This window comes from Rhizopus delemar, genomic scaffold (assembly GCF_000149305.1).
Source record: "Rhizopus delemar RA 99-880 supercont3.13 genomic scaffold, whole genome shotgun sequence".
NCBI lineage: Eukaryota > Fungi > Mucoromycota > Mucoromycetes > Mucorales > Rhizopodaceae > Rhizopus > Rhizopus delemar.
In genome coordinates this window covers 809,543-833,631 of record NW_027137839.1, presented here as the reverse complement: position 1 = coordinate 833,631, position 24,089 = coordinate 809,543, and the positions used below count along the sequence as shown (strand labels likewise).

At 35.7% G+C, this 24,089-nt stretch overlaps 11 protein-coding genes across 11 annotated transcripts; 8 read left to right on the top strand and 3 right to left on the bottom strand.

The window, feature by feature from the left end:
• Positions 1–138: 138 nt before the first annotated feature.
• On the bottom strand, positions 139–3,462 carry RO3G_14184 (uncharacterized protein; the record flags this gene model as incomplete). The annotated part of the gene is made up of 5 exons (XM_067668768.1): positions 139–1,941; positions 1,996–2,175; positions 2,242–2,554; positions 2,622–2,827; positions 2,887–3,462. 5 exons carry the CDS (start codon positions 3,460–3,462, stop codon positions 139–141), a joined length of 3,078 nt encoding a protein of 1,025 aa, XP_067524869.1.
• Positions 3,463–4,051: 589 nt separating this feature from the next.
• Positions 4,052–5,497, top strand: RO3G_14183 (uncharacterized protein; the record flags this gene model as incomplete). The annotated part of the gene is made up of 7 exons (XM_067668767.1): positions 4,052–4,099; positions 4,290–4,449; positions 4,502–4,651; positions 4,716–4,723; positions 4,783–4,955; positions 5,004–5,152; positions 5,205–5,497. The coding sequence occupies 7 exons, from the start codon at positions 4,052–4,054 to the stop codon at positions 5,495–5,497; spliced, it is 981 nt and encodes a 326-aa protein (XP_067524868.1).
• Positions 5,498–5,810: 313 nt separating this feature from the next.
• Positions 5,811–6,721, top strand: RO3G_14182 (protoheme IX farnesyltransferase; the record flags this gene model as incomplete). Its single annotated transcript, XM_067668766.1, has 2 exons — positions 5,811–6,502; positions 6,550–6,721. 2 exons carry the CDS (start codon positions 5,811–5,813, stop codon positions 6,719–6,721), a joined length of 864 nt encoding a protein of 287 aa, XP_067524867.1.
• Positions 6,722–6,741: 20 nt separating this feature from the next.
• RO3G_14181 (uncharacterized protein) lies at positions 6,742–7,875 on the bottom strand (the record flags this gene model as incomplete). The annotated part of the gene is made up of 6 exons (XM_067668765.1): positions 6,742–6,780; positions 6,833–7,122; positions 7,176–7,326; positions 7,392–7,548; positions 7,599–7,724; positions 7,778–7,875. 6 exons carry the CDS (start codon positions 7,873–7,875, stop codon positions 6,742–6,744), a joined length of 861 nt encoding a protein of 286 aa, XP_067524866.1.
• A 929-nt stretch (positions 7,876–8,804) lies between these two features.
• RO3G_14180 (uncharacterized protein) lies at positions 8,805–9,964 on the top strand (the record flags this gene model as incomplete). The annotated part of the gene is made up of 4 exons (XM_067668764.1): positions 8,805–8,874; positions 8,931–9,079; positions 9,131–9,493; positions 9,545–9,964. The coding sequence occupies 4 exons, from the start codon at positions 8,805–8,807 to the stop codon at positions 9,962–9,964; spliced, it is 1,002 nt and encodes a 333-aa protein (XP_067524865.1).
• Positions 9,965–10,204: 240 nt separating this feature from the next.
• Positions 10,205–10,567, top strand: RO3G_14179 (uncharacterized protein; the record flags this gene model as incomplete). The annotated part of the gene is made up of 1 exon (XM_067668763.1): positions 10,205–10,567. One exon carries the CDS (start codon positions 10,205–10,207, stop codon positions 10,565–10,567), a length of 363 nt encoding a protein of 120 aa, XP_067524864.1.
• A 46-nt stretch (positions 10,568–10,613) lies between these two features.
• Positions 10,614–12,227, bottom strand: RO3G_14178 (uncharacterized protein; the record flags this gene model as incomplete). The annotated part of the gene is made up of 6 exons (XM_067668762.1): positions 10,614–10,760; positions 10,812–10,933; positions 11,030–11,456; positions 11,503–11,685; positions 11,734–11,940; positions 11,994–12,227. 6 exons carry the CDS (start codon positions 12,225–12,227, stop codon positions 10,614–10,616), a joined length of 1,320 nt encoding a protein of 439 aa, XP_067524863.1.
• A 1,034-nt stretch (positions 12,228–13,261) lies between these two features.
• Positions 13,262–13,846, top strand: RO3G_14177 (uncharacterized protein; the record flags this gene model as incomplete). The annotated part of the gene is made up of 3 exons (XM_067668761.1): positions 13,262–13,279; positions 13,476–13,513; positions 13,630–13,846. The coding sequence occupies 3 exons, from the start codon at positions 13,262–13,264 to the stop codon at positions 13,844–13,846; spliced, it is 273 nt and encodes a 90-aa protein (XP_067524862.1).
• A 329-nt stretch (positions 13,847–14,175) lies between these two features.
• RO3G_14176 (uncharacterized protein) lies at positions 14,176–14,502 on the top strand (the record flags this gene model as incomplete). Its single annotated transcript, XM_067668760.1, has 3 exons — positions 14,176–14,194; positions 14,347–14,395; positions 14,436–14,502. 3 exons carry the CDS (start codon positions 14,176–14,178, stop codon positions 14,500–14,502), a joined length of 135 nt encoding a protein of 44 aa, XP_067524861.1.
• A 681-nt stretch (positions 14,503–15,183) lies between these two features.
• Positions 15,184–15,958, top strand: RO3G_14175 (uncharacterized protein; the record flags this gene model as incomplete). Its single annotated transcript, XM_067668759.1, has 6 exons — positions 15,184–15,273; positions 15,331–15,453; positions 15,504–15,557; positions 15,611–15,664; positions 15,717–15,784; positions 15,841–15,958. 6 exons carry the CDS (start codon positions 15,184–15,186, stop codon positions 15,956–15,958), a joined length of 507 nt encoding a protein of 168 aa, XP_067524860.1.
• A 397-nt stretch (positions 15,959–16,355) lies between these two features.
• RO3G_14174 (uncharacterized protein) lies at positions 16,356–22,276 on the top strand (the record flags this gene model as incomplete). Its single annotated transcript, XM_067668758.1, has 7 exons — positions 16,356–16,827; positions 16,888–16,990; positions 17,054–17,206; positions 17,333–17,513; positions 17,570–18,032; positions 18,095–18,233; positions 18,286–22,276. The coding sequence occupies 7 exons, from the start codon at positions 16,356–16,358 to the stop codon at positions 22,274–22,276; spliced, it is 5,502 nt and encodes a 1,833-aa protein (XP_067524859.1).
• Positions 22,277–24,089: the final 1,813 nt, after the last annotated feature.

The window sequence follows — 24,089 nt, the reverse complement described above, 5'->3', positions numbered from 1 at the left end:
ATCGCCAGTATAATTTTTCAGTATGGATAGGGAAGGGGACCAGGAACATAAGAAGGGCATTGCAAAACAAACATTTTTTTTATTAAGTTTTTTATTTTATTTAAATGATTAATAAATATATTAGAGATATACAATATATTAGGATTTAATACAAGTGCCTGGAGGAGCAGGTGCTTTTCCACGATTGTGAGCCATGTGTGCTTGAACTAAATGGCCTGCAGCCAAAGCAGCACAAAGAGACAATTCACCTGCCATAACAGAAGCACAGATGATTCTAGCTAATTTCTGAGCATTCTTACCAGGTTCGGTAGGATGAGGACCACGGACACCAAGTAAGTCTAACATGGATTGTTGAGGGGGTAAGATTGTACCACCACCAATCGTACCAACTTCCACACTGGGCATTGTACAAGATATGTGCAAGTCTTGACCATTATTGACAGCCTTCATGAGTGTGATACAATTTGAGCTTTCGACATTTTGAGCAGGATCTTGACCAGTAGCAAGATAGACAGCAGTCAGGATATTAGCTGCATGAGCATTGAATCCACCAACAGACCCAGCCATAGCCGAGCCAACCAAATTTTTTGAAATGTTCAATTCAACCAGGGCATCTACGGTTGTCTTTAAGACTTTCTGTACCACAGCACCAGGAATCACAGCTTCAGATACAACAGATTTTCCACGACCTTCGATCCAATTGATGGCAGCAGCCTTCTTGTCAGTACAGTAATTACCAGAAAGGGAGACGATTTGCATTTCAGGAAAGTGAGATGAGAGAACGCTCAAGGCTTTTTCACAACCCTTAGAGATCATGTTCATACCCATGGCATCACCTGTCGTGGTTGAGAAACGAATATAAACCAAACGACCGGCCAAAGCAACCTTCAACTTGCGTACGCGAGCAAAGCGAGAGGTGGAATTAAAGGCCTCGGTAATAATCTCATTTCCTTCATTTTCCAAAAATTGTTTACAAGCTGCAGCACTCACTATCGAGGGAAATTCAACACAAGGGCCACGAGTCATACCATCGGCTGTCAGTACAGTCGTAGCTCCACCGCCTGCATTGATCGCCTTACAGCCACGAGCAGCAGAAGCAATCAGACAACCCTCTGTAGTAGCCATAGGAATATGAATGGATTCATTATCAATCACCAGAGGTCCTGCAATGCCTACAGGGATTGGCATGTAACCAATCACATTTTCACAACAGGCCCCCATCACCTTATCATAGTGGTAATTACGTAATGGCAATAAACTATGTTCAAGCGTTCCGGTAATTGAAGCACGCGAGATCAGTGCACGACGGATACAAACAGCGCGTTCGAAATCACCAAGGATTTTTTCAAGAGCATAAGAGGTAATTTGACCATTTTGAACAAGTGCAATGACCTCTTCATCAGAGAGTTGATCAGGGGTTTTTATCAGAGCCTTGCATTCTTCCAAGGTACGAACGATACCTTGGTTTTGATTCTTCTTTGCAGACACAGCATGCTTTTCAGCAGATGCAATAGGAACAGCAATAGGTTCTGCAGCTGCAGGAGGGATTACACGTTCGGTTGATGCAGGTTTAGTAGGTTCTTTGGCCATTTTAAGGAGGTAAGTATTCAGGAACAAAGAAACGATAAGTCCTAAAGAGATCCATCGGGATATAACAGGATGTTGAACAAAGACGGCATAAGTGTCCAACAAATAATCAAAAGGTCTTCGGATGCTATCGGGAACAATGCCTTGGTGAAGCGAAGAAACAGCTTGGAAAAGTAAAGGAGGAGACACTTCCACATGGAGAGGCAGATGACCTAATTCAGATGCGCGATGTTCTTGAAGGAGTCTATCGAGAACGTTGGCAATACTAGGTTCAGTTACATTAACGTGAGGACCAGTAGAGTTTTGAAAAGGGGTACATATTTTGAAAAGATGAATAGCAACAAAACTAATGATCTATATCAGGAGAGTGTCAATATCTTTTTCATTGTATTTTTCAAGTAAAGTTACCATGAGTAATTTAAGTTTGCCAATCATAGGTTCATCTGCTTTTATACTTGGACTGGTTGCTGTTGTGTCACTGAATGCTTTGACAACGGCTTTACGAATGTAGCTTGTGCCTGTTGTCTCGGATGACTTTGGTTTGGTTCCTTTTGTAGAAACTCCATTGATTTCACGAATTCTTAAAAGCTAAACAATATAGTTTTTTTTTAGTTTTCCGCTCTTTCTTTCACTGTGTATTCATGCCATGGTTACCTCTAACTTTAATGCCAAGACGGCTGTGTACCAAGTAAACATGATGACGAAATCATAAGCCAATAGAAGGGCACTCAGCAAACAGAATTCACGCAAACCAGAGATACCAGATTTTGCACCTAATGTAAGTACAGTGATCTCCATGGCTGCATCACGAGCAATGGGTAAAGCAACAGCATCAACAGCACGCATGATGGTCTTCTTAATTTCTTGCTTTGTCAGTGGCGTTTCTTTACTAAACTGGAATACACGCCTTGTCAATTTAGAGTGGCGTTCGAAACCGATGGTAACCGCTAAAAAAGGAATAGCTTCACTGTACGAAAATGCTGTTAGTTTGTTATCTTTGAGGGAATAATAATAATAATAATAAAAAAGCTTACGCCAATACAACAGGATAAACATCAACACCTAACGCATTGACCGTCAATAAAGCAAACATGAAAGCAAAAAATCCATTGAATACAACAGCGGTAGCCAAAGTATAACGAGAACCTAATGATCGCATAGTCATATAGAGTGAAACAAAAGTAGCCAACATCATGATATAACCAGCCAAGATGACGATAATGTCAACTTTATCTGCAACCTATTTTTTTTAAAGTTTAGAATTTTTTTTTGTTGTTGTTGTATTGTACTGTTTTGTACCTCAATCAGCTCCTTCACACGAATAACGATATTTCGAGTGATAATGAATAACCAAGTAAACACATCTTGTCTCTCACTCATATTGGAAAGGGAAACAATATCGGGTGTAGATAAGGTGGATACCTTTTGTTCCCACAATTGAGAGAGATGTTGACGATAAGCTGTAGAGGTATTGAATGCCAGTGTGAGTGACAGGAAGGAATCAGCTGAGGGAGTTTCTGTCAAGGTTGAAAAGCATTGTCCATTGGGTAATTGAAAGCATAGGGAGTGATAATCAACCAAATCATCTACCATGGTGTTATGTACCATTCGTTCAAACTTTTCAATAGAACCATGTTTATTAAGAGAATCAGAGTTGGAAGTAATGACGATTTGCTTCAATTGAAGTTTGACGGATTCAGAAGAAATGCCTTGTGCATCTCGAGTGATCTGTTGTAATTGTTGTGTATTAGAATCAGCATAGACAAGAGTGGGGTAGAGACGAGAAGAGGTGCCTGAGAATATGTCTGAAGTACGAGCCAAGTTGAAGAGGTAAAAGTAACTAAAGGAAGACAGGATGAGGATGGTGGCAATCATCTCTATTGGGCTTCGAGAGGATATTTTGGCAGCTTTGTGAATGCCTTTCCCCATCATGGCCGATATCGACCTAAATGCCGTAGTCCCTCTATGTTTTGGTAGAATAGACATCAAGAATGGGAAATTGTTGTTGAAAACAATTAAATAAGTGACAAAAGAAAGAAAGAAAGAAAAAAATAGCTCGTATTTTATAAGCAATTTAATATTGTGTAGCCCCCCACGTAAAAAAAAATAGCGGAGATGGTATTGTGCAAAAAAAAGGGAGGAATTGATTGGGGAGGATAGTGAAGTTGATTAGGAGAACATCGCATGGATTAAATAAAAGCGAGCCTTTATCTTTTTTATATATGCAACGTAAGGGCAGTAATTAAAAATTGGATTCTTTCGGGGTATAAAAATATGAACAACCATAAAATAGACCAGAATAAAGGGAGCAAAAGAGTAAGCAAGAGATGAAAGCGGACAAAAAAAAAAAAAAAGAAGTGTAACCGACTTATCATTGTGTAGATGGATAGTGGCTAAGCGCATTTTAATCCAAAAAAACAGAGCCAATATTTTTTCTTCTTGTTCATTCTTTTTATATACAAAAATGTCTCGTGCTCCTGTAACTGTACCATGTAAATATAAAACCGGTAGAGTACTTGGCAGCGGTACTTACGCAACGGTCAAAGGTAATTTATTATAGTTTATGCAAGCACAAAATCCTTCTCCTCACTCTCCTTGTTTTTCTTGAATAAAAAAAAAAATAGAGGCTATGCATGTAAACTGAATAGAACAATAATAAAAACAATAAAACCTGTTATATTTTACATTTAAGATAAACATAGATCGAAACTGGTAAGTATTATGCTGTCAAGATTATCAACAAAAAGTTGATGGAAGGACGTGAGCATATGATTCGAAATGAAATCAATATCTTGAAGCGAATCTCTCAGGGAAATAAGAATATTTTGAGTTTAGTTGATTATTTTGAAACGCTTAATAATTGTAAGCAAAAAAAAAAAAATACAAAAAAAGTAGTCTAATATGTTTGTGCAAGTGTATTTGGTGACAGATTTAGCTTCAGGTGGCGAATTATTCGATCGTATTTGTGAAAAGGGTAGCTATTTTGAAAAGGATGCTGCTCATATTGTTAGAACTATTTGTACCGCAGTTGAATATTTACATAATAATGGCATTGTGCATCGTGGTATGTATATTATTTAAAAGGGAGGGGGTTTTTTTATTAAAGTACAACCTCTTTTTCATTATAGATTTAAAGGTAGAGAAAAAAAAAAGTGATATTATTGGCGAGATGAAATGTTGATGGTATGTTTATAGCCAGAAAACCTTTTATTCCGTGAACGTGATGAGGATTCAGATTTACTTATTGCTGACTTTGGATTATCCCGTATTATTGACACTGATAAGTTTCATACACTCAAAACAACTTGTGGAACACCTGGATACATGGCACCTGAGATATTTAAAAAGACTGGTCATGGAAAACCTGTGTAAGAAAGGGGTGTATGTATTGAATCAAACTAATATACTTTTATTAGTGATATGTGGGCTATTGGCGTAATCACTTACTTCTTATTATCAGGATATACTCCATTCGAAGGAGCTAATAACATTGAGGAAATGAATGCTATAATGAACGCTGACTATAACTTTGATGATCCATGCTGGGATGGCATTAGCACACAAGGTAACATAATAGTATAAAATGTCAATAGGAGAACATTAAACTTTATTATTAGCTAAAAACTTTATTGAGCGTTGTTTAACAATTGACGTCGAGAAACGTATTACTGCACATCAGGCTCTTGAACACGTATGGTTAACCGAAAAGGAAACAGGCTATTCTGATAAAGAAGACTTACTACCCAACTTGCGTACCAACTTCAATGCTCGTCGTACCTTCAAAAAGGCTGTTAATATGGTTACCCTCTCAAAACATTTTGGACATTTATCCAAACATAACAGTACTACCGTTGATCAATTAAAGCCTGTAAATGAAGGCATTGATGAAGTATTGGAAAATTCAGAGTAGCTGGGGTTGTAAAATAAATTCTTTTGTGTGCATCAGCTGTTTTTTTTTTTTTTTTTCTGCCTCAATTACTTTTGACATGTTGCAAACAAAATTCCTTAGACAAGCATTGTCTATAAAAACCAAACTCAACACAACTTGTTCAATAAGAGTCTTTGCCACTTATCCTTCACTTTACCAACGACATCATGTAAATAACTCAAATCGCGTAACAAAATACAAAATCATTCAGTCGCCTCCACCTCTTTCAAAGCTCCCACTTTTATATAAAGAGCTCATCAAATTCAAGCTAGCTGGTCTAGTAACTCTTACGGCTATGACAGGCTATGCACTTGCACCAGGCGAGTCGACAGTGACAACTCTCGTCGCAACTACTATTGGCACCGGTCTTTGCATAGGTTCAGCCAATGCCATTAATCAATGGATCGAGACACCTTACGATGCACAAATGCTAAGAACCCGAAATAGAGTTTTAGGTAGGCGAGCGCTTTCCCAAACTCATGCCTTTGGTTTTGGTATCTTGACTGGGGCCGCTGGTATAACCTGCCTTGCAACTTTGGTGAATCCAATCACGGCTCTCTTGGGCGCATCCAACATTGCCCTCTATACACTTGTCTATACCCCCATGAAGAGGATGTCGATTGCAAACACATGGGCTGGGTCTGTGGTTGGAGCGATCCCTCCCATGATGGGCTACACAGCCGTGACTAATAATCTGCTCGATCCCGGTGCCTGGGTCCTCGGCGGTTTGCTTTACTGCTGGCAATTTCCTCATTTTAATGCACTCGCTTGGAATCTGAGAGAAGACTATTCAAAGGCTGGATATCGTATGATGGCCGTGACAGATCCTAAATTAAATGCGCGTGTTTCCTTGCGGTATAGTCTTGCTATGTTTCCTCTCTGCTTTGCTGTACCTTATTTAGATTTGACCTCATGGTGGTTTGCGGCAGATTCATCCGTGGTAAATGGTGCTTTACTTTATGGCGCTTATAAGTTCTGGCGAAAAAGGTATACAATGATCACTTTAAAGGAATGAGCACTTATAAAGATAATAGTAATGACAAATCAGCCAAACAATTGTTCTTTGGAAGTATAGTTCATTTACCTGTACTTTTGGCTCTGTTGATGATTCACAAGAAGTGGAACTTGCCCGGCTATCACACAAAAACAAAGGAGGAAGAAGAAATAGAAGAAATTATAGAATGGGTGATTGAGGACGATTATTAAATAATAAAACACAATTTTATTTAGTGCTCTTCCTTGCTCAAATCATTCATGTTGGTAGCCTATGTTTTTTATATTAGCACATGTGAATATAGACTTTTTCATAATAATTACCTCAACAGGAGTGCCGATGAAGATAAGTTGCTGAATCTGTGTTGTCTCTTCATCTTCTTGGTTATCAACCACAAACAAAGTAATATGAGTCACATTTTGGAATTTAACAAATCTCAAGTTCACAATAGCATCTTCTTCAAAGTCCTTTGGACTGAGTTCAATGGTTTGCGTTTCACTGATCGAATCTGCATCATCAAAACCCAATGCTTGTCGATTGGTGTACAGCTTGACTGTTTTAGGTGCATTGGCTGTATTAGGAACTTTGAATTTCAAGGAATGAACCTTGACAGCTAAAAATAGATTGTTAATTATAAATAAAAAGGATTATCCATCAAGTCTTTACGTTGGTTGAACGGAACACTGATAATGAGTTGTTCATCAACATCACTTTCTAAATAACTATCATCCTCTTTAAAAATATTTTTCACGTTATTTTCAGTTTGTTGATTTAAGGCATCTACTTGATTTCCTGTGATGTGAGATGTCAAATCACTCTATATGAAAAGAACAAAATATATAAATTGTCGTTTTTCTTTTTTTTTTCTTTATTATTTTTTACATGGCCTGGAATACCAAAGTTCTTCTTTGAGCTAGAACTACCGCTGGCTTCTCCTTGTGCACCAGATTGCTGTTGAACATAATGTTCAAGTTGCTTAGGGTTAGCTCCCTTCATCTCGGTTACTTTATTGCCATTCTTATAAAATTGAAAGGTGGGCCTAATACACTATTCAGATACTGAAACCATTTGTCTCTCATCTTCACTTACATTGCAGTAACACCACAAGCTTGAGATACATCTTTAACCTTATCTACATCAATCTTGAGGAATTTTACTTGTGGATATTTTGCTGGAAGTTGATTATAGAAAGGAGAAATCATTTTACATGGTCCACTACATTATATAAAAGTAAACACGCGTTTTACGGTGCATAATTTTTTTATTACCACCAAGCAGCAGTAAAATAAGCAACAACAAGTCTTTCTGGTGAAGAGGCTAATTCGTTTTGAAATTCGCTTGCATTGTTAATAATTTGAACAGCCATTTTTGTTTAAAAGTTTAATAAACAAAAAAGAGGTACGTTTAATCATTACGTGTCGAAAGTGAAAGATTATCTGTATTTAAAATCAATATCCAATCAAATTAAAGAAAATAATAAATATAACCCTTCTCTCAATACAATGTGTAATTGTAATTGAACCGCGTTTAGAAATGTAGTTGTACCTTCACTTTGGAGAGATAGATGCTTTAATTATTCAATAACTGAAAAAGATAGCTTTATTTCCTTTCTTCATATATTTTCAAAATACAAAAAGGACAAGAAAGCCTACTAGTAAATATTCTTTACACTCAAACATCTCCTTTTAACCATTAACTATAAAAAAGAGAGAAGGTTCGAACATGTTCATTTTTAAAGAGGTTGATGCACAAAGCCACTTCTCGTGACTGATGACGCTCATTGAAAATTTTTCCCATTAATAAATATATAAATAGCGTGTTCTCTTGTTTCCCCTTTTATTTCCTTTAAGGAGGTGGCAAGCTTATGTATACGGGCAAACATACAAAAAGATTTTATTCTTTTATACAACCCGTGGGAAGGTCTGAGAAAAGCCGCTAAATGTCTTTGCTGGACAACCTGTGAAAACGGGGGCAGTGCTACCAGAAAATATAACCCTTTTGCTTCTGTAAACCAATGATTTTTATGATGGGAATCTTGTGGAGCAGAAGGGATTATTGTAACGGTCTGTGGGCGGAAATGCTATGAAGTGCAATACATGAGGCTGGTTTTACCAGTAACTCAATTCAGACTACTCTGTTTCCTCCTTCATCTTTTTATATATAAAAATCGAAATGAAAAAACCATTACGTAATGAATAGATTACTTGTCAAATAAAAAAGGTGGAGGCTATAAAGACTTTTTTTTCTTTTTTTTTCTTTTTTTCTTTTTGATGAGATTATCATTGATTACAAGCAATGCCAAAAAAAGGAATTTTACAAAAAGCTGATTTAGAGTCTATTGCGAAATATATTAGAGAGAAAGAGGGTAGGTTCTCTTTTTATAGATCTATACGATTCTGTAATCTGAAGATCATTTTATAGTTAAGAATGTTATTGTTATGACTGGAGCAGGCATATCAACAGCTGCTGGAATTCCTGATTTTCGAAGTAAAGAAACTGGCCTATATCATAATCTTCAACGATTCAATCTTCCTTATGCTGAAGCTGTATTTGATATTGATTATTTTAAGGTAAGGTTATATTATAAAAAGAGTAGACATACGATCCTCATCATATAAAAGGAAACACCAGAGCCATTTTATGCATTAGCAAAGGAATTATACCCTGGTCGATACTTGCCTACCAAAACACATTATTTCATCAAACTATTGCAAGAAAAAGGACTCCTGTTGAGAAATTTTACACAAAACATCGATACACTTGAAAGAATGACTGGACTGGATGAAGAATATATCGTGGAAGCACACGGAAGTTTCGCTACTGCCTCATGCATTGAGTGTAAAACAAAAGCGAATAGCGATATGGTGAGAAAACATTCTTTAGCAGGCAAAGTGCCTCGATGTGAAGACTGTAAAGGACTGATTAAACCCGACATTACATTCTTTGGAGAAAGTTTACCAAAACGATTTCATGATCACTTATCGGTAAAAGAAAACAAACCATATAGTTGTATTTTATTAAAAACAAAATGATAGGATTACGAAAAAGCAGACTTATTAATTGTTATTGGGACAAGTCTACAAGTTCAACCATTTGCATCACTAATTGATGATGTAGCGGACACAGTACCTAGACTATTGATCAATAGAGAGTTGGTAGGGTGCTATCGCTCTAGAATAAGCGGATTTGATTTTCGTTGGAAATATGGTTTAAATCGGGATGCGTCATATTTGGGATCTTGTGATGAAGGCATAGAGAAATTAGCAAATTTGTTAGGTTGGGATAAGGAGCTAGACCAAATGTATATTAAGGGGCACAAGAAGCTTAAATCAATTTGGAAGGAATTGATGGAGGAAGGACAAGAGAAGTCAGAAAGTCTGATTGTACAAGAAAATGATAAAGAAATAGACAAATTGGCAGAAGAATTAGAAAAGCTGTCAACAGCAAAGGAATAATAATAAATATTTTTTAATTTATGAACAAGCAATTTGACTGGCTGATTCAAACAAGTTAAACTAAAACGAGTTTGGATTTGTTTCAATACGTGTTTAGGCCAATATCTTTTGATTCCGTTTTCAAGGGAACCCTACCATCTATTTAAGCATTCTTTTTTTTTTTTTTTTTTTTTCTTTGGGTTTTCTTTGCTTCTTATTCATCGTCTTTCAAACGCGCGCTGATCATTTTATTGTTTTGCTATGAAATCTTTATGTACTCTTGGTTCTCTTCTTGCTCTTTTAACGTGTATTCAAGCTGCTCCTATTGAATCACGCTCTCTTTTGACGGGTGATGGTACATTTTATCAAGTTGGTTTAGGCTCTTGCGGCGAAACTAGTTCAGACTCTGACATGGTTGCTGCCCTTTCTTCTGAATTGATGGGTGATAGCAAGAAATATTGTGGGAAATCGATCACTGTAAAGAGTAAGAAGGGATCTGTAAAGCTAAAAGTGGTAGACACATGTCCTAGTTGTTCAAAGGGGGATGTAGATATGAGCAGTGCTGCATTCAAAAAATTGGGTTCTCTGAGTACAGGGCGTATTGATATTAGCTGGTCATTGTAATTGGATACCAAAATAGAATAAATATATCTTTATTACTCTATGTAGTCTATAAAAATCCTGTTCGTTTTCCGACAGCAATCGATGCTACGACATATACTAACATTCCTAAAACAATCCAAAAGAACCAGGCTAAATCTTTCTCATTTTGGCCTGGTACAGCAACATTCATACCAAATAAACCGCTAATCAGGTTCTATACATAAAAATAAATATTAATAATCAAAATATTATTACCAGCACTTACCAAAGGAATAATAATAGTAGCAAAAAAAGTCAATCTATTAATGACTTCATTTGTATTGTTACCAGACTGAGAAAGTTCTATTGTTATTTGACCAAGATAGTTCCTGTGAGCACGGCCAAGAACTAAGTCATAATGATTTACATTTTGTAACATAGTTATTATATGGTCTACATTATTATTATTAGTGTTATTGCTTTGCAGCAAGTTTATGTTTATACCTTGAATGTCTCCAAGGTAAAGGGTCACTTCATGATGTGCTTTGACTTCATCAAGTTCTGTCTCTTTTGTAGTATTTTCCAGTGACATCACATATTCCATTTCCTTTGCCCTATCTTCATAACGCTTAATTAAGCTTCGAAGTACATCTGCTTTCGGCCCCAAAAGTCGCAATAACTTCATCACTGTTTTTCTGCAACTACCAATTCTTCGCAACATATCATTTTGTTCTGATCCATTCAAGACTAAGACAAGATCTTCAACTGAGTCCACTTCTAGCTCTGTATGCTCAATTAGAGGCGCAAACCCATCCGTGATATCATCAATCAATGCATAATTAATCCATTCTGGTGTCACTTTAATAAAGTCTTTAAGTTGATGAATACGTCGTCGAACGTTATGTGAATGATTTAATTCGTGGAAACGAAACTAATAGAATAAGTATTTTCACATTAAATAGAAAGGGGTAAATTACCGTCAATATACCATCCTTAAAGACGACAATATAAAAATTAACTGCATCAAGATAGTTAGGGCTATCAATGTTTTGATCAAAGGTTCGAAAACTGATAAACATGTAGTTTTGAAAAATTTCACACTTTTCTCGAGGTTCTTGTGCCTGGATATCTTCAGTTGTAAGAGGATGAATACAGAAAACCTACCCTTCAGTTAATAACTATAAAAACTAGCAAACATACATTTTTACCTTGCTAATGGATCTCATTTCTTCATTTGTAGGGGCGTATATATCAATCCACCAGTTAGTCGTATTCACCAAGAGCTCTGATATTGTTGTAGTATTGTATGGAGTTGCTACAAGTAAATGCCTGAAGGTTTGACTTTTGAATGATCCAAACTCAGGAGAATAAAAGGTGTATCTATCAATCATTCTTTGACTTAATTTAAAAGGATCCTATCTTTTGTGGTTCATATATTTGACTGTTACTATTACTATAGCTCGTTTACCTTAATGATATCCTTTCCACAAAATGTTTCTTCATCTCGTAAAAGATCAACCAATTTAGCTTCCAATTGTTGTTGTTGCTTTAAATAATTATCATTCAAAAGAGTATTTAAAGCATCTATGTTTAAAACAGGATGTTGTTGATCCGGGCTTTGATAAGAATAACAAATATCAATGCTTTTGATAGGATCATGATGCGGAGGGATAATAGAAGATACGGTTGATTCAGGATCCATTTGTAAAATATAGTCACCAGAATGGCTCAGGATTGATCCTATCGTACATCTTTTGTCCTCCATATTAGTAAACAGATATTAAGTTTACATTAAAGAAAGAAGAGAGAAACAGGAACGAGAAAGTATATTGACAAGTTACACTTTATAAATGTCTACCATTCTTTGGGTTTAAAATTATGCCTTTTTTGGAATTTTAATTTTATAAAAAGTCTTTTTTATTTTTTGAAAGGACAGGTCATGGCATAACTAAAAAAAAATGATTCAGTAAATAAAAACATGATTCATTTATACGAAAAACATCTTTCTTTTGTACATAAATTACATATCTTCCGGTAAAACGGCACAAAAATTGACTGAGTTGTATATGCCAAGTTTTTTTTTTTTTTTCCTATTTGCAATTTATTTTACAGACATAAGATATGAGTATGCAATTACTTTACGAAGATGGACAAGGTCATGTTGCTGATAAGAATAGAGTTGAGCCCATGGATCTTGTTATTGATGAGAAGCTATTCGCTATCGAAACAATAATTTCTCGTACAGTAGTCGCTCTATTTAAGGGTGGCCAAAATTTTTTGGAATATCCACTCTTAAATAGAACATACCCTTAAATCGAAATTCGTAGCTGTTAAAAAATTGAAATCACTTAATATGTATTGTAGCTACATTATAGACATGTTTGTACAACATGTTTCCACATAGGCCACTGTCGATTGGTATAGATTTGGTAATTGTGTAAAGACATTAACAAATTAAAAATTGCTTAAGACTTGATCAAAGTTGCTGGAAAGATAACATACGAGTTGTAGGCTTAAAATAATTTTGATGAGAATAAATAGATGACATAATGAAATTTATTTTCCCTTTCTAGATTCTATCTATAAACGTGTACGCCTTTATTTCTCAAAAAATTGAGCTTTTGGATCAAAATGCTACTGGCCAGCTTAATCAAACAGAATTAGGTGAATGGGCTATGAAGAAATTCAATTTAGATCAACCACTTGCCCAGCAGACTATATCAAGCATTCTCAAAAATGCTGAAACGTTATATAGTAATAATAATGTTGTCAATAGTGGCAAAAGTCTAACAACAACACGCTATCCTCAACTTGACTTCTGAAAACATTCAGAACGAATTGAGGAAGATAAAAGAATCCCTTGGGCCATATGATCCTGTAGACATCATGAACTTTGGTGAAACAGGCTTATGTTACCAGCAAAATACCCTTAAAACAGACTCTTAAATAGAGCGATTACTGTAACAGATGCACCCCAGGCACAACCGAGTAAGTCATATCCATATTTGGTTTGTAATTGAATACTGATGTTTAATATTTTCTGTTATAGTATCTGAAATCATGATCATAACGTTTTTGAACAAAACTTTTTTTTTACCATATAGCCCGTGTAATGATGAAGTGTATGACATGAAAAATCTTACTATGAAAGAAATATTGGCTGTCGTATCCGGATACACTTCTTTCTTTGATGATAAATCATGCAGTGTATTTGTGCAATGGTGTATCAGACGCAACATTAACTTTATGAAGGCTGCCGTGTCAAGGAAAAGGACAAAGACCAAAACTGAAAAGATTGGACTCGTGTTTTATACGTTATAAAGCGTGAATTTATCGATAATGATTGATGTAAATGTTTGCACAAATTTATCATTTAGATAATGTTGCTGAAAGCATTGCTACGTATTTGCCTCGCTACCAAGAATATATCAGAAACTTATAAAAAGAAGGTTATCAAATCGTAGGTTACTCTAGGAAATCTATTGGAAGTGAAGATGAAGATACTAGAATTCGATTGCTATAAGCCATAATTGAACGACTTGTTAAAAGGTCCTCGATAAAAAAGGTTTTCGTGTCTCCGCGTTCCTCTCTATCAGAAAAAATTTTGACAAGGGACACAAAAGAACTTGGAATTGTAAAACGGTTAGAAAATGTTGATGGCAATGCACAGTAAGTAATCAGATCTTATATATATATATATATATATAAAAAAAAAAAAAAAAAAAAAAAAAAAAAAAAAAAAAACTAAACTTGATTTGCCTTTATTACAGATATGATTTCTTATATTGCAGCCACAAAAAATGTATGTCTTGTCATTCTAGACTTTGTAGGAATTGCCACGGACGTCAATGATCTTCGAAGCTTTGTCCAGTAAGATATATAATATATACATATTAATTATAAATTTTAGGAATATGCTAAAGAAGATTATGACTTTCAATAGAGATAATGGCAACTTTGGAAATGATCATAGTTGATCATCTTCCTTTCCAAAATGAAGTCAAGCTATTCCAAAGAGATCGACTTTTATATGATCCGAAAGCTTTGGAAAATTTTACTCGCAGGAAAAGTTGTGTCCAAAGATCAAGGTGATCGGTTTTTTAGCTATTTTTATTTGTTTTATTAAACTTTTCCGGTTATGGACACGGTTTAATAAATACGAAATTGACTTCCAAAAAATATAATCTAAAGATTTATAAGATTGAATTATGAATTGGAATTGATTTTTGTTATATTTCATAATTACTTACCTATTTATAATTCAGTTATTATTCTCAAAATTTGATTTTTCAGGATACATCTTTGAAGGCGTAATGTATCTAGTAAATTTGCGAGGTTTGGCATGAATCACTTCGAGGAAAACCAAAGCAGGGTCTGTTGGATCATCAATGTAACAAACATCGATGTCTTTCATTTCATCAATTCTTTTTACAAGAATTGATTTATTGATTTCGTTGAATCCTTCACCAAAAAACATACAAACTGCCTGTTCTAGAGTTATATCATATCCACTCTTGTCCACACTCTTGTTCACTCTTTATCTAGTCTTTTTTTTTTTTTTTTTTTTTTTTTTTTTTTTTTTTCAAAAAAGGCTTGCAAACTGTGAAAAGTCACAACTTTCCGTGTAAAAAAAAAAATGAAGTTTGTAGATTTCTTTCATGAAAAACTTGGACGTGCCTACTATTGCAGCTACTGCCATCGTTTCTTTACTCACTGGTTACTTTATAGGAAAATCGGTAGTCTCTAAAGTATGAAATTAAAGAAAAACACGCTCATTTTGCATATGACTAATATTTACGAAAAAGGAAACTCATGAACAAGTAAAGGAATCATTAAGTGAGGATAATAATGAAGAAGAAGAAGAAGAAGAGCTCGATCCACTTCCTGAAGCTAAAATAGATGCTAAAAACTATGATAACTTTAAATTAGTAAGAAAAAGTCTCGTGTTAAAATACAAATATAGCTTATCTTTCTATAGACACTTGTTGTGCGATCCGATCTTGGCATGACAAAAGGCAAAATTGCTGCACAAGTAAGAATAATTACTAAACTTGATATCGTATATCTTATAAAGCTTATTGTTAGTGTGGACATGCAACATTGGCTTGTTATAAGGCTGTCAAGATTGTGAATCCTGAGGTAAGCAAAATTTAAAAAAACGAAAGGCTTCTGATATTTCTACTTGTTTCAGATCTTGAAGGCTTGGGAATATTCCGGTCAAGCTAAGGTTGCACTTAAATGTGATAGTGAAGATAAATTGTAAATTAAATGTGCATATGCAAGTGTTTACGATGTTTACATATAAAAAAAAATAGATTAGAATTACAAGCCATTGCTCTTAGCCTTGGCTTACCAGCACAAACTATTCAAGATGCAGGTCGTACACAAATTGCCGCTGGATCTCGTACAGTCTTAGGTGTTGGACCAGGTTAGTTACAAAAGTGACAAAAAAAAAAGGAAAACATTGAAAGCGTTTTGTTTAGGACCAGCGGAATTGATTGATCAGGTAACTGGTCATTTAAAGCTTCTTTGAAGTCCTTGGCCTAGATCTCTTTTGACTTGCACATGATAATGAATAAACAACTATTAAGTCATTCGCTCTAAAAATCCATTATTTATCAAATTTGGAAGATTCAGGCACAAGTGGAGGATGGGCGAGCTCAGGCCTTTTCTTTTTTTGAACTCTCACCCAATCAAACATTTTGCTTTTTTTATGTTTGGCGTTTACCTTGAAACCCAGAATACTCGGCATAAGGAATCACTATTTTTGTACATTTCATGTTCCTCATCCTTTTATTTTTATTTTATTTTTTTAATTTTCATAGCTCAAATGGAAGCGTTTATTACACTTGTCGCTACAGATGCCTATGCACCTGGAGCCTTGATCATTGCCCACCGTTTACGTGAACTGGGTTCCAAGAAAGATAAAGTCTGTCTAGTGACGCCCAACGTCTCTGGTCACGTCCAGACACTTCTTTCAAAGCTTTATGTTGTCATTCCCGTCAACACTTTACGTTCAAATGATTATGGAAACCTTGAACTTCTTGGGCGGCCTGATTTGGATATCACATTCACAAAGATTCATCTATGGTCTTTAACTCAATACAGCAAGATTGTTTTTTTGGATGCAGATACATTGCCACTTCAAAATATTGATTCATTGTTTGACAGGCCATCCTTTTCTGCTGCACCGGACGCTGGCTGGCCCGATTGTTTTAACTCTGGTGTATTTGTAGCAAAGCCTTCTAAGAAGATACACAGCGATCTTTTACAACTTGCAGCTAAAGAAGGTTCATTTGATGGTAAAAGGGAAAGAAAAATATTTTTAAGAAAATTGTTGTTAATTTCTTTTGCTATCGTAGGAGGAGACCAAGGACTTTTAAATACTTATTTCAGTTCATGGCCTAAGACACCTTTTCATCGACTTCCATTCACGTTTAATACGACACCAACAGCTCAATATGGGTAAGTGGAGGGAATGAATATACACGTATAAAAAGCATTTTCATTTATCTTTATTTGGCTTAGTTACGCTCCGGCACAAATACAATATGGAAATAACATTCATATCGCCCATTTCATTGGACAAAACAAACCTTGGAAATATCAACGATTTGCAGATGGAAAAGTATTACCTATGGGTGATGCTTGGGAAGGCACAAGCAAAATGGTTCAAACATGGTGGGATACCTGGGATAAATACTATGGAAAGGCAAGTGAAGGATCAATCTTCAGTTGTCTTAAATACTCACTTTATGTATAGAAATCACCATGTAATTTACTTTTTGATGATTTACGATATGATAGTGGATTTCAAACAAGTCCTATCATTCCATTTACTAGCGAAGCAATAAAGAATGCATGGGCAAATGAAGAATACAACATAAATGATAGCAGAAGGCAAATCAACCCTATGCCTCCTTTATCTACTATCACGTTAACACAACCGGATTGGTTACAACAGGAATTAAAATCAATTAGTGAACAGGTAAACAAAAAACAAAAAAGCATTCTCTTCATATTTATGTTCATCGTCATTCTTAGAACTATTATCAAGACCATGATGATCATCAGAGAAAAGTTTATCATCTTCAACAAGAAGAGCCTTATACTATGATTCACTGGGATCCCGCTCATGAAGATCCACCTAACGTTGGATGTCTTGGGGCTGATATTCCCGACTTATCCAGCTACAGAAATGTCTGGGACCAATCTATCGATGATCAGCAGCAGCATGTTTGGGTTGCACCTGTGCTCCAGCCTGAACCCGACATTATGATGAAACCCGAATACGCTCAATTTAGACAAGAAACAAAGATTAAGGATTGTAATCAAGAGGAGGTCCATGAAAATACTAATATTCATCATTCAATACAAGAAAAGGAGAAAATACTACTTTTTGAAGCTCAAAGTAATCATCACTCATTTCCTTGGGAATCGAATCCCCAACATTTTCCTGTCCCTACTCGTATCTGGCAAGATGAATACCGCGAAACGACTCATTTTGGTAATCATCACGTTACACATAACTATGGAACCGAACGATTAATCTGGCTCTTTCTTTTTTAGAGAATGAAATAAGGAAGGAAAACAATCAAATTGATAAACAAGAACAAAGTGTTACGTGTGACAAGATATCTGATCGTAATGTACACATTGTTAGTGAAGAAAGCCACTGTTCTGAGAAGCAGGAGGAACATTCTGAATGGTAAACATGTTTGCAGTAATTTATAAAACAAGCCTTATAATATAAACATTAGGACGGAACAAGCAGAGACCAATCATCTTGATGTTCATTTGGAACAAGAGAAATCAATTAATACCGAAGTACAGGTTGCTAATGAATTTGCTATTGACGAAACATTGAGCCCTTCTGTTCAGTCAAGGATCGAAGATTTTATCGCCGACTTGCACAAAGAAGATGATGAGGACGACACTAGCGAAAGAGATCTTATTCCGATTAACTTTAAGCCATCCAGCCGGTTGCAAAGCTATACAATTTCTCCTCACGGAAGCTGCAGTACAAGCAGAGTAAGTAGTCGTTCAGGAAGTCGCCGGTCAAGTGTAGCTTCCAGTCGACGTAGCTCTCTCTCTGGAAAAAGGCCTCTTAATGACCTTCCAAGCCTAGTGCCTACTCCTCGACCGTCAAAGCTTTTTGCTACTGATTCATCATCATCTGTTTTCAGCCGAAAGACACCTTATACCTCTGCTGCAGTCACACCCGAACTTGAAAAAATGAACTATTTTCATGAATATAATGACGATGATTTTAAGGTTGAGAAAGCCAATGAAGACTTTCTGCCATCGGCCTCTTATTGTCTAAATGAATCCTTAGAATTAGCACATACCGAGACGTGGAATCCAATGGATGCATTAACCAAGCTCAAATTACAAAGCGAAAATATGGTTCTCAGGCAATCCTTGACAGAAGCTCTGAACCGAGCAGTAGCCCAGGAAACAGAAAAGCAAGATATGATGCATGAATACAAATCAGTTTGGGAAGATGAGCCAAGCTTTATTTCAGGACAATCATCTCCTCGTACTCCCATTATTCGCGGTATGCCATCTAATTTATCAAATGAAATTGAATTGGAAAAGGAAAGGTATCGTCAGCAGCGTGAATCACTTAGTATGACTCAGCCGCAAACAGCAATCGCGTCGCTTTTGGAAGCCGAGTTGGATCTTTCGAGAGGTACCTTGTTTCAAAGAAGATACGAAGAAACACCTACAAAAGCTCAAGAAGTACCTTTAGTACACATTAAAGAAGAAGAGGAAGCTTTACATACTACTTATTTTAATAATGATGTGATCAAAGAAGCACAAAAAAGGCTCAATGCTCTTGTGGTTAACGATGATAATGATCGGGACAACAATGGTGACAAATTATGGTCAATCTCAGAAATGAATATCACTGGGAAGCTTGTCCAGAAACCTTCTCATTTGTATCAGCAAACTAAAGCATCAGGATCATCCAACTTTTATTCTAGTAGTAATACATCAAACTTCGATGTCTGTCAAAGCTTAAAAACGTATCAATCCCCTGTACAATCTGAAGCCCCTTCGACCTTGAATCCACTGAGTATCCTAGAAGTGAAAGAGGTTGATCTATTCAAAAGTACAGGAGATCTTTGCCAAGCGCAACATCAAAAGAACGAGCCATTAGAGATGGGGGAGCATAAAGCTGTCAAACCAAAAGAGGATGATATTCCAGGATTCGGACATCTGAAAGACAAGGCCTCCTTTGCAAAGAAAGTTGTTAGTCATGTTGAGCAATTTGAACAGAGTCTTGATAAAGGATTTGCAAAAGACAAGATATCAGCATCATCTGATGAAGAATGGGAAACCATCCAACGGGCAAATTTGGCGAAAAAAGATCATGAAGAACACTTGATTGATAAGAGAATGCCTATTTTGAACGAGGATAAAGTGGCAATACTGAAAGAAGCTCTAGAGGATGAAAAAGAGTACTTAATTAATACTACTTCAAAAGAGTTCTTTGAAAAAGCAGTTGATAGCATGAGGGCTGGGAAATTTAAAGGAGAAATGGTTGATAAGGAGAAGAATATAACACATTTGATAAGCAAAAAGCACACAGGACAAGAAAACATCAAGAAAAGCGAATTTTTAATTGCTGCAGATGCTGCTGCTGTAACAACTCCATCGGAACCTTCAGTGATCGAGCGAAATGATGTGACTGAACCTTCTGCAAGAGAAGAGATTGTATCTATATCAGATGAGGATATGTTTACTGTACAAGTAAAAAGTGAAGTAATTGAAAAGGAGACAAGTACCAAAGAAGAAGACGAAATAATTGGGTTTATAACTAAAGAAAAGAGAAGACGTAGACCAACAATGGAAGAATTTGTGTTCATTGACGAAGAGTCAATTGCTGAGGATGCAATGGAAGCTGAAATATTTGATACAAACATGATAGAAACCCCTCAAGAGAAAAAAGAGCTTATGGCATTAGAATATGAAGAGCAATTTTATGCATCGCAAGTCCATGACCTACAGAGCTACAAAGAGCAAGTTGCTCAAGAAAGAGCTACTGAAAAAGGAGAAACAAATCAAGATAATGAACTGAGAACGGAAAAGTATCAAGGATTTGCCAAAGAAAAGAAAGTGGAAGAAAGTGAAAAGAAGATTACCGAAATAATAGAAAGGATTGTTGGAAGCTCATCAACAGCAGTAAAACAGTCTCATGAGGCTCAGATAGAGCAATCGGATGTGGGTGTACTATTTGTCAACAATCAAAAAGAACAAGCTGGAGAACAGCTTAGAGAATTAGCAATCGAAATTCTTGATGAAGCAAAGGGAAGACGCAGTAGAGATAAGGGAAAACAAAAGGAAGTCAATGATAAACTTAAAATGATCAAGCATCAAATACACAAACAACCAGTATATAAAGAACAACTTCACCTCAAAAATTATGATTCAGCCATCTATGACAGCCGCAGTGTTGGGAGATATACTGTTGAAACTTTGGAAGTTGATAGTGATTTGCAGGAATTGATACAGCATATCGAGAAGCTTCAAGAAGTCATTGAAGTTGAAAGTTTAGAAACTGAATCTGAAGTCCAAAGGCGTGTTGTGCAGACGATGGAAATTGAAGAAGATGTTTTAGAGGCTGAAACAATGAATGATGAAGTCTATTTGGAAGTCATTGAGATTGAAGGTGATGGTTCAGAGGTTGAGACAATGGATAGTGGTGCTACAGAAGAAGTTATGGAAATTGAAGAATCTTTTAAGATTGAGCCGATGAGTCGTGAGATTAGTTTGGACATAATAGAGATTGAGGAAGAGGTTTCTGATACTGACACCGTGAGACCTGATGAAGTCAGCATGGAGTTTATGGAAATTGAAGATGAAATTTCACCAACTGAAGCAATAACCCGCGAAATTAGCTTGGATATTATAGAAGTTGAAGATGTTGCTTCAGATGATGTAATGACTAGTTCTAAGTCTGCAGAACAAGTAACGGCAACAGGAGTTTTACAGACTGAAACACTAAGCCGTGAAACCAGTCTGGATATAATTGATTATTACGATGATGTTTTCAGAACAGAGTCCATGAGCCGTGATGCTAGTTTTGATTTAGTAGAAGCTCTAGACAAAGACTCAAAAATGGAGACATCAAGTTGTGAGATTTTTCAGGAGACAACGGAAACAAAAGATGAAACTTTACAAACAGAACTGATGAGCCGCGAGTTTAGTTTGGATATAATAGAAGTCGAAGATATAGGTTCAGAAATCGAAACAAAAAATTTTGAACATGTTCCAGAAATATTGGAGATTGAAAACAATGATGTTAATATCGAAACGGTAAGCTACGAGGTTGATATGGAAATCATTGAAATTGAAGAGCCTTCTGAAAAGATATCTGAGTCTACCACAGCGGAAATCAACAAGGATATTTATGGGACAAAGGGCTCTATCCCAGTTGCTGCTACGGAATTTAGCAAAAGTCGACCAGTAATGCCTTTACCAGTGCGTTCAATATCAGAAAGTCTTCTTTCAACTTCAAAAAGGGCAGTAGCCTCCGCTGAAACCACGCCTGTTGTTGTTGAAGCATTTGGAGGAAGGAGAGATTTCCCTGAATCGGAAGAAGATATTGTCTTAAGAGTCAGAACACTTGGAAGTAATGCATCAAGATCAATAATTGCCTCTGTGGAGACCACACCATCTTCATCTAGGTCGATATCAACAAATGTTCCTTCTGGTAACAATGACTCAAAGACTTCATCTTCCTAATCTACCTATTGAAAACAGTATATGTTTGATTTATTTTATTTGTATCTTTTCATTATTAATAGCGCCAATAAAACTTTTTAGTAAAATTTTAAAGCATTTGATTTAAGAACATTATATAGATCGCATAGCTGTTTTCAGTTATTTTTCTAGAAAAGAGCAACCACCTTTCCCTTATCTCTGATTGGCTCAAAATAACATCACCCACGAATGGTGTGCCGGGAATTTGTACAATAAGTTACGGTAAAATGCATAAATAAGTATTTTTTCCCCTAAGACAAAATAATGACAGACATCATCATAGACTTTAGTAAGGAACTTGACGTTTCTGTATTGGATCAAATCGTGTTGACTTTTTATACTGGTTCTGGACTAGATGTAAGTCTATTATCTGTCTCAATAACGCTTTGCTAATATTTTCTAAAAGCAACAAGTGGCACAACAACTCCTAACTCAGTTTCAAGATCACGACGATGCTTGGACTCAAGTTGATTGCATACTTGAGCAATCTAAATTACCTCAAACAAAGGTACACAAATAAAGCTTTTGTATAGCTCGTAACTGATTATACAAAAAAATAAAATAAAAATAAAACAAAACAAAACAGTTCATCGCATTACAGATCTTGGAAAAGTTTGTTCAAACTAGGTGGAACACTTTACCATCGGATAATAGAAATGGTATGTAAATATTAGAGCACACATAGAAAGCACTAAAACTATCTATTATCTCAGCTATTCGTTACTTTATTGTCAATGTTATCATCAAAATATCTTCGGATGAAGCAAATTTTAACAAAGAACGTACTTACATAAACAAGCTCAATATGGTATTAGTTCAGGTAATGCGTATATGTAGTGTAAAATAGTATATCAATATTTTATCATTAGATATTGAAACAAGATTGGCCACGTCATTGGCCATCTTTTATTCCAGAAATCGTATCCTCCAGCAAGACCAATTTAACATTATGCGAGAATAATATGACTATATTGAAACTTTTAAGGTATAAGTGAATGAATTTTAATAAGAGTTTATTACCTCATGACGTCTTTTTAGTGAAGAAATATTTGATTATTCAGCAGAACAAATGATACATTTAAAAACGTCCAATCTTAGACAATCAATATGTGATGAATTTTCCGAAATATTTTACTTATGTGTGGAAATATTAGAAAAAGCAACCAAAACAAGTTTAGTCAAGGTGACTCTAGATACACTATTGAGGTTTCTAAGTTGGATTCCAGTTGGATATATATTTGAAACAGATCTTATTCAACTTCTTGGGAAGGTAAAAAAAGAAAAAAGAGGGAGAAAAGGAAAGGCGATAAACCACTAGTCTTTTTAATCTCATACAGCCTCGTTAGTTCTTTCAGACACCACATCATCGTAATATTGCCCTCAAATGCCTCACTGAAATAGGCAGCTTACCTGTCAACGCCGAACATACTGAGAAAGTAATTGCTTTGTTTAGCCAAGTAATGTCCTCTGTAAATATAATAATGCCGCTTGATACAGGTAACCAATCCCTTTTCTCCTTTGCTGCACTAATGATAAACACAGCTTATTATAATTTCCTAAAGATATTGCTTCATTATATGAAAATAGTAATGATGATGACCAGGAATTTGTTCAGGATTTATCTTTGTTTTTAACAAGCTTCCTGGAAACTCATGTGCAGGTATATACTTTTTAAGGTGACATGTACTACTTATATTGATACACTTTAAACCAGACAATCGAACAAAACCAAGAATTGAATGAGTTACTCATTAATGCGCATCGTTATATGATCAATATATCCAACGTTGAAGAT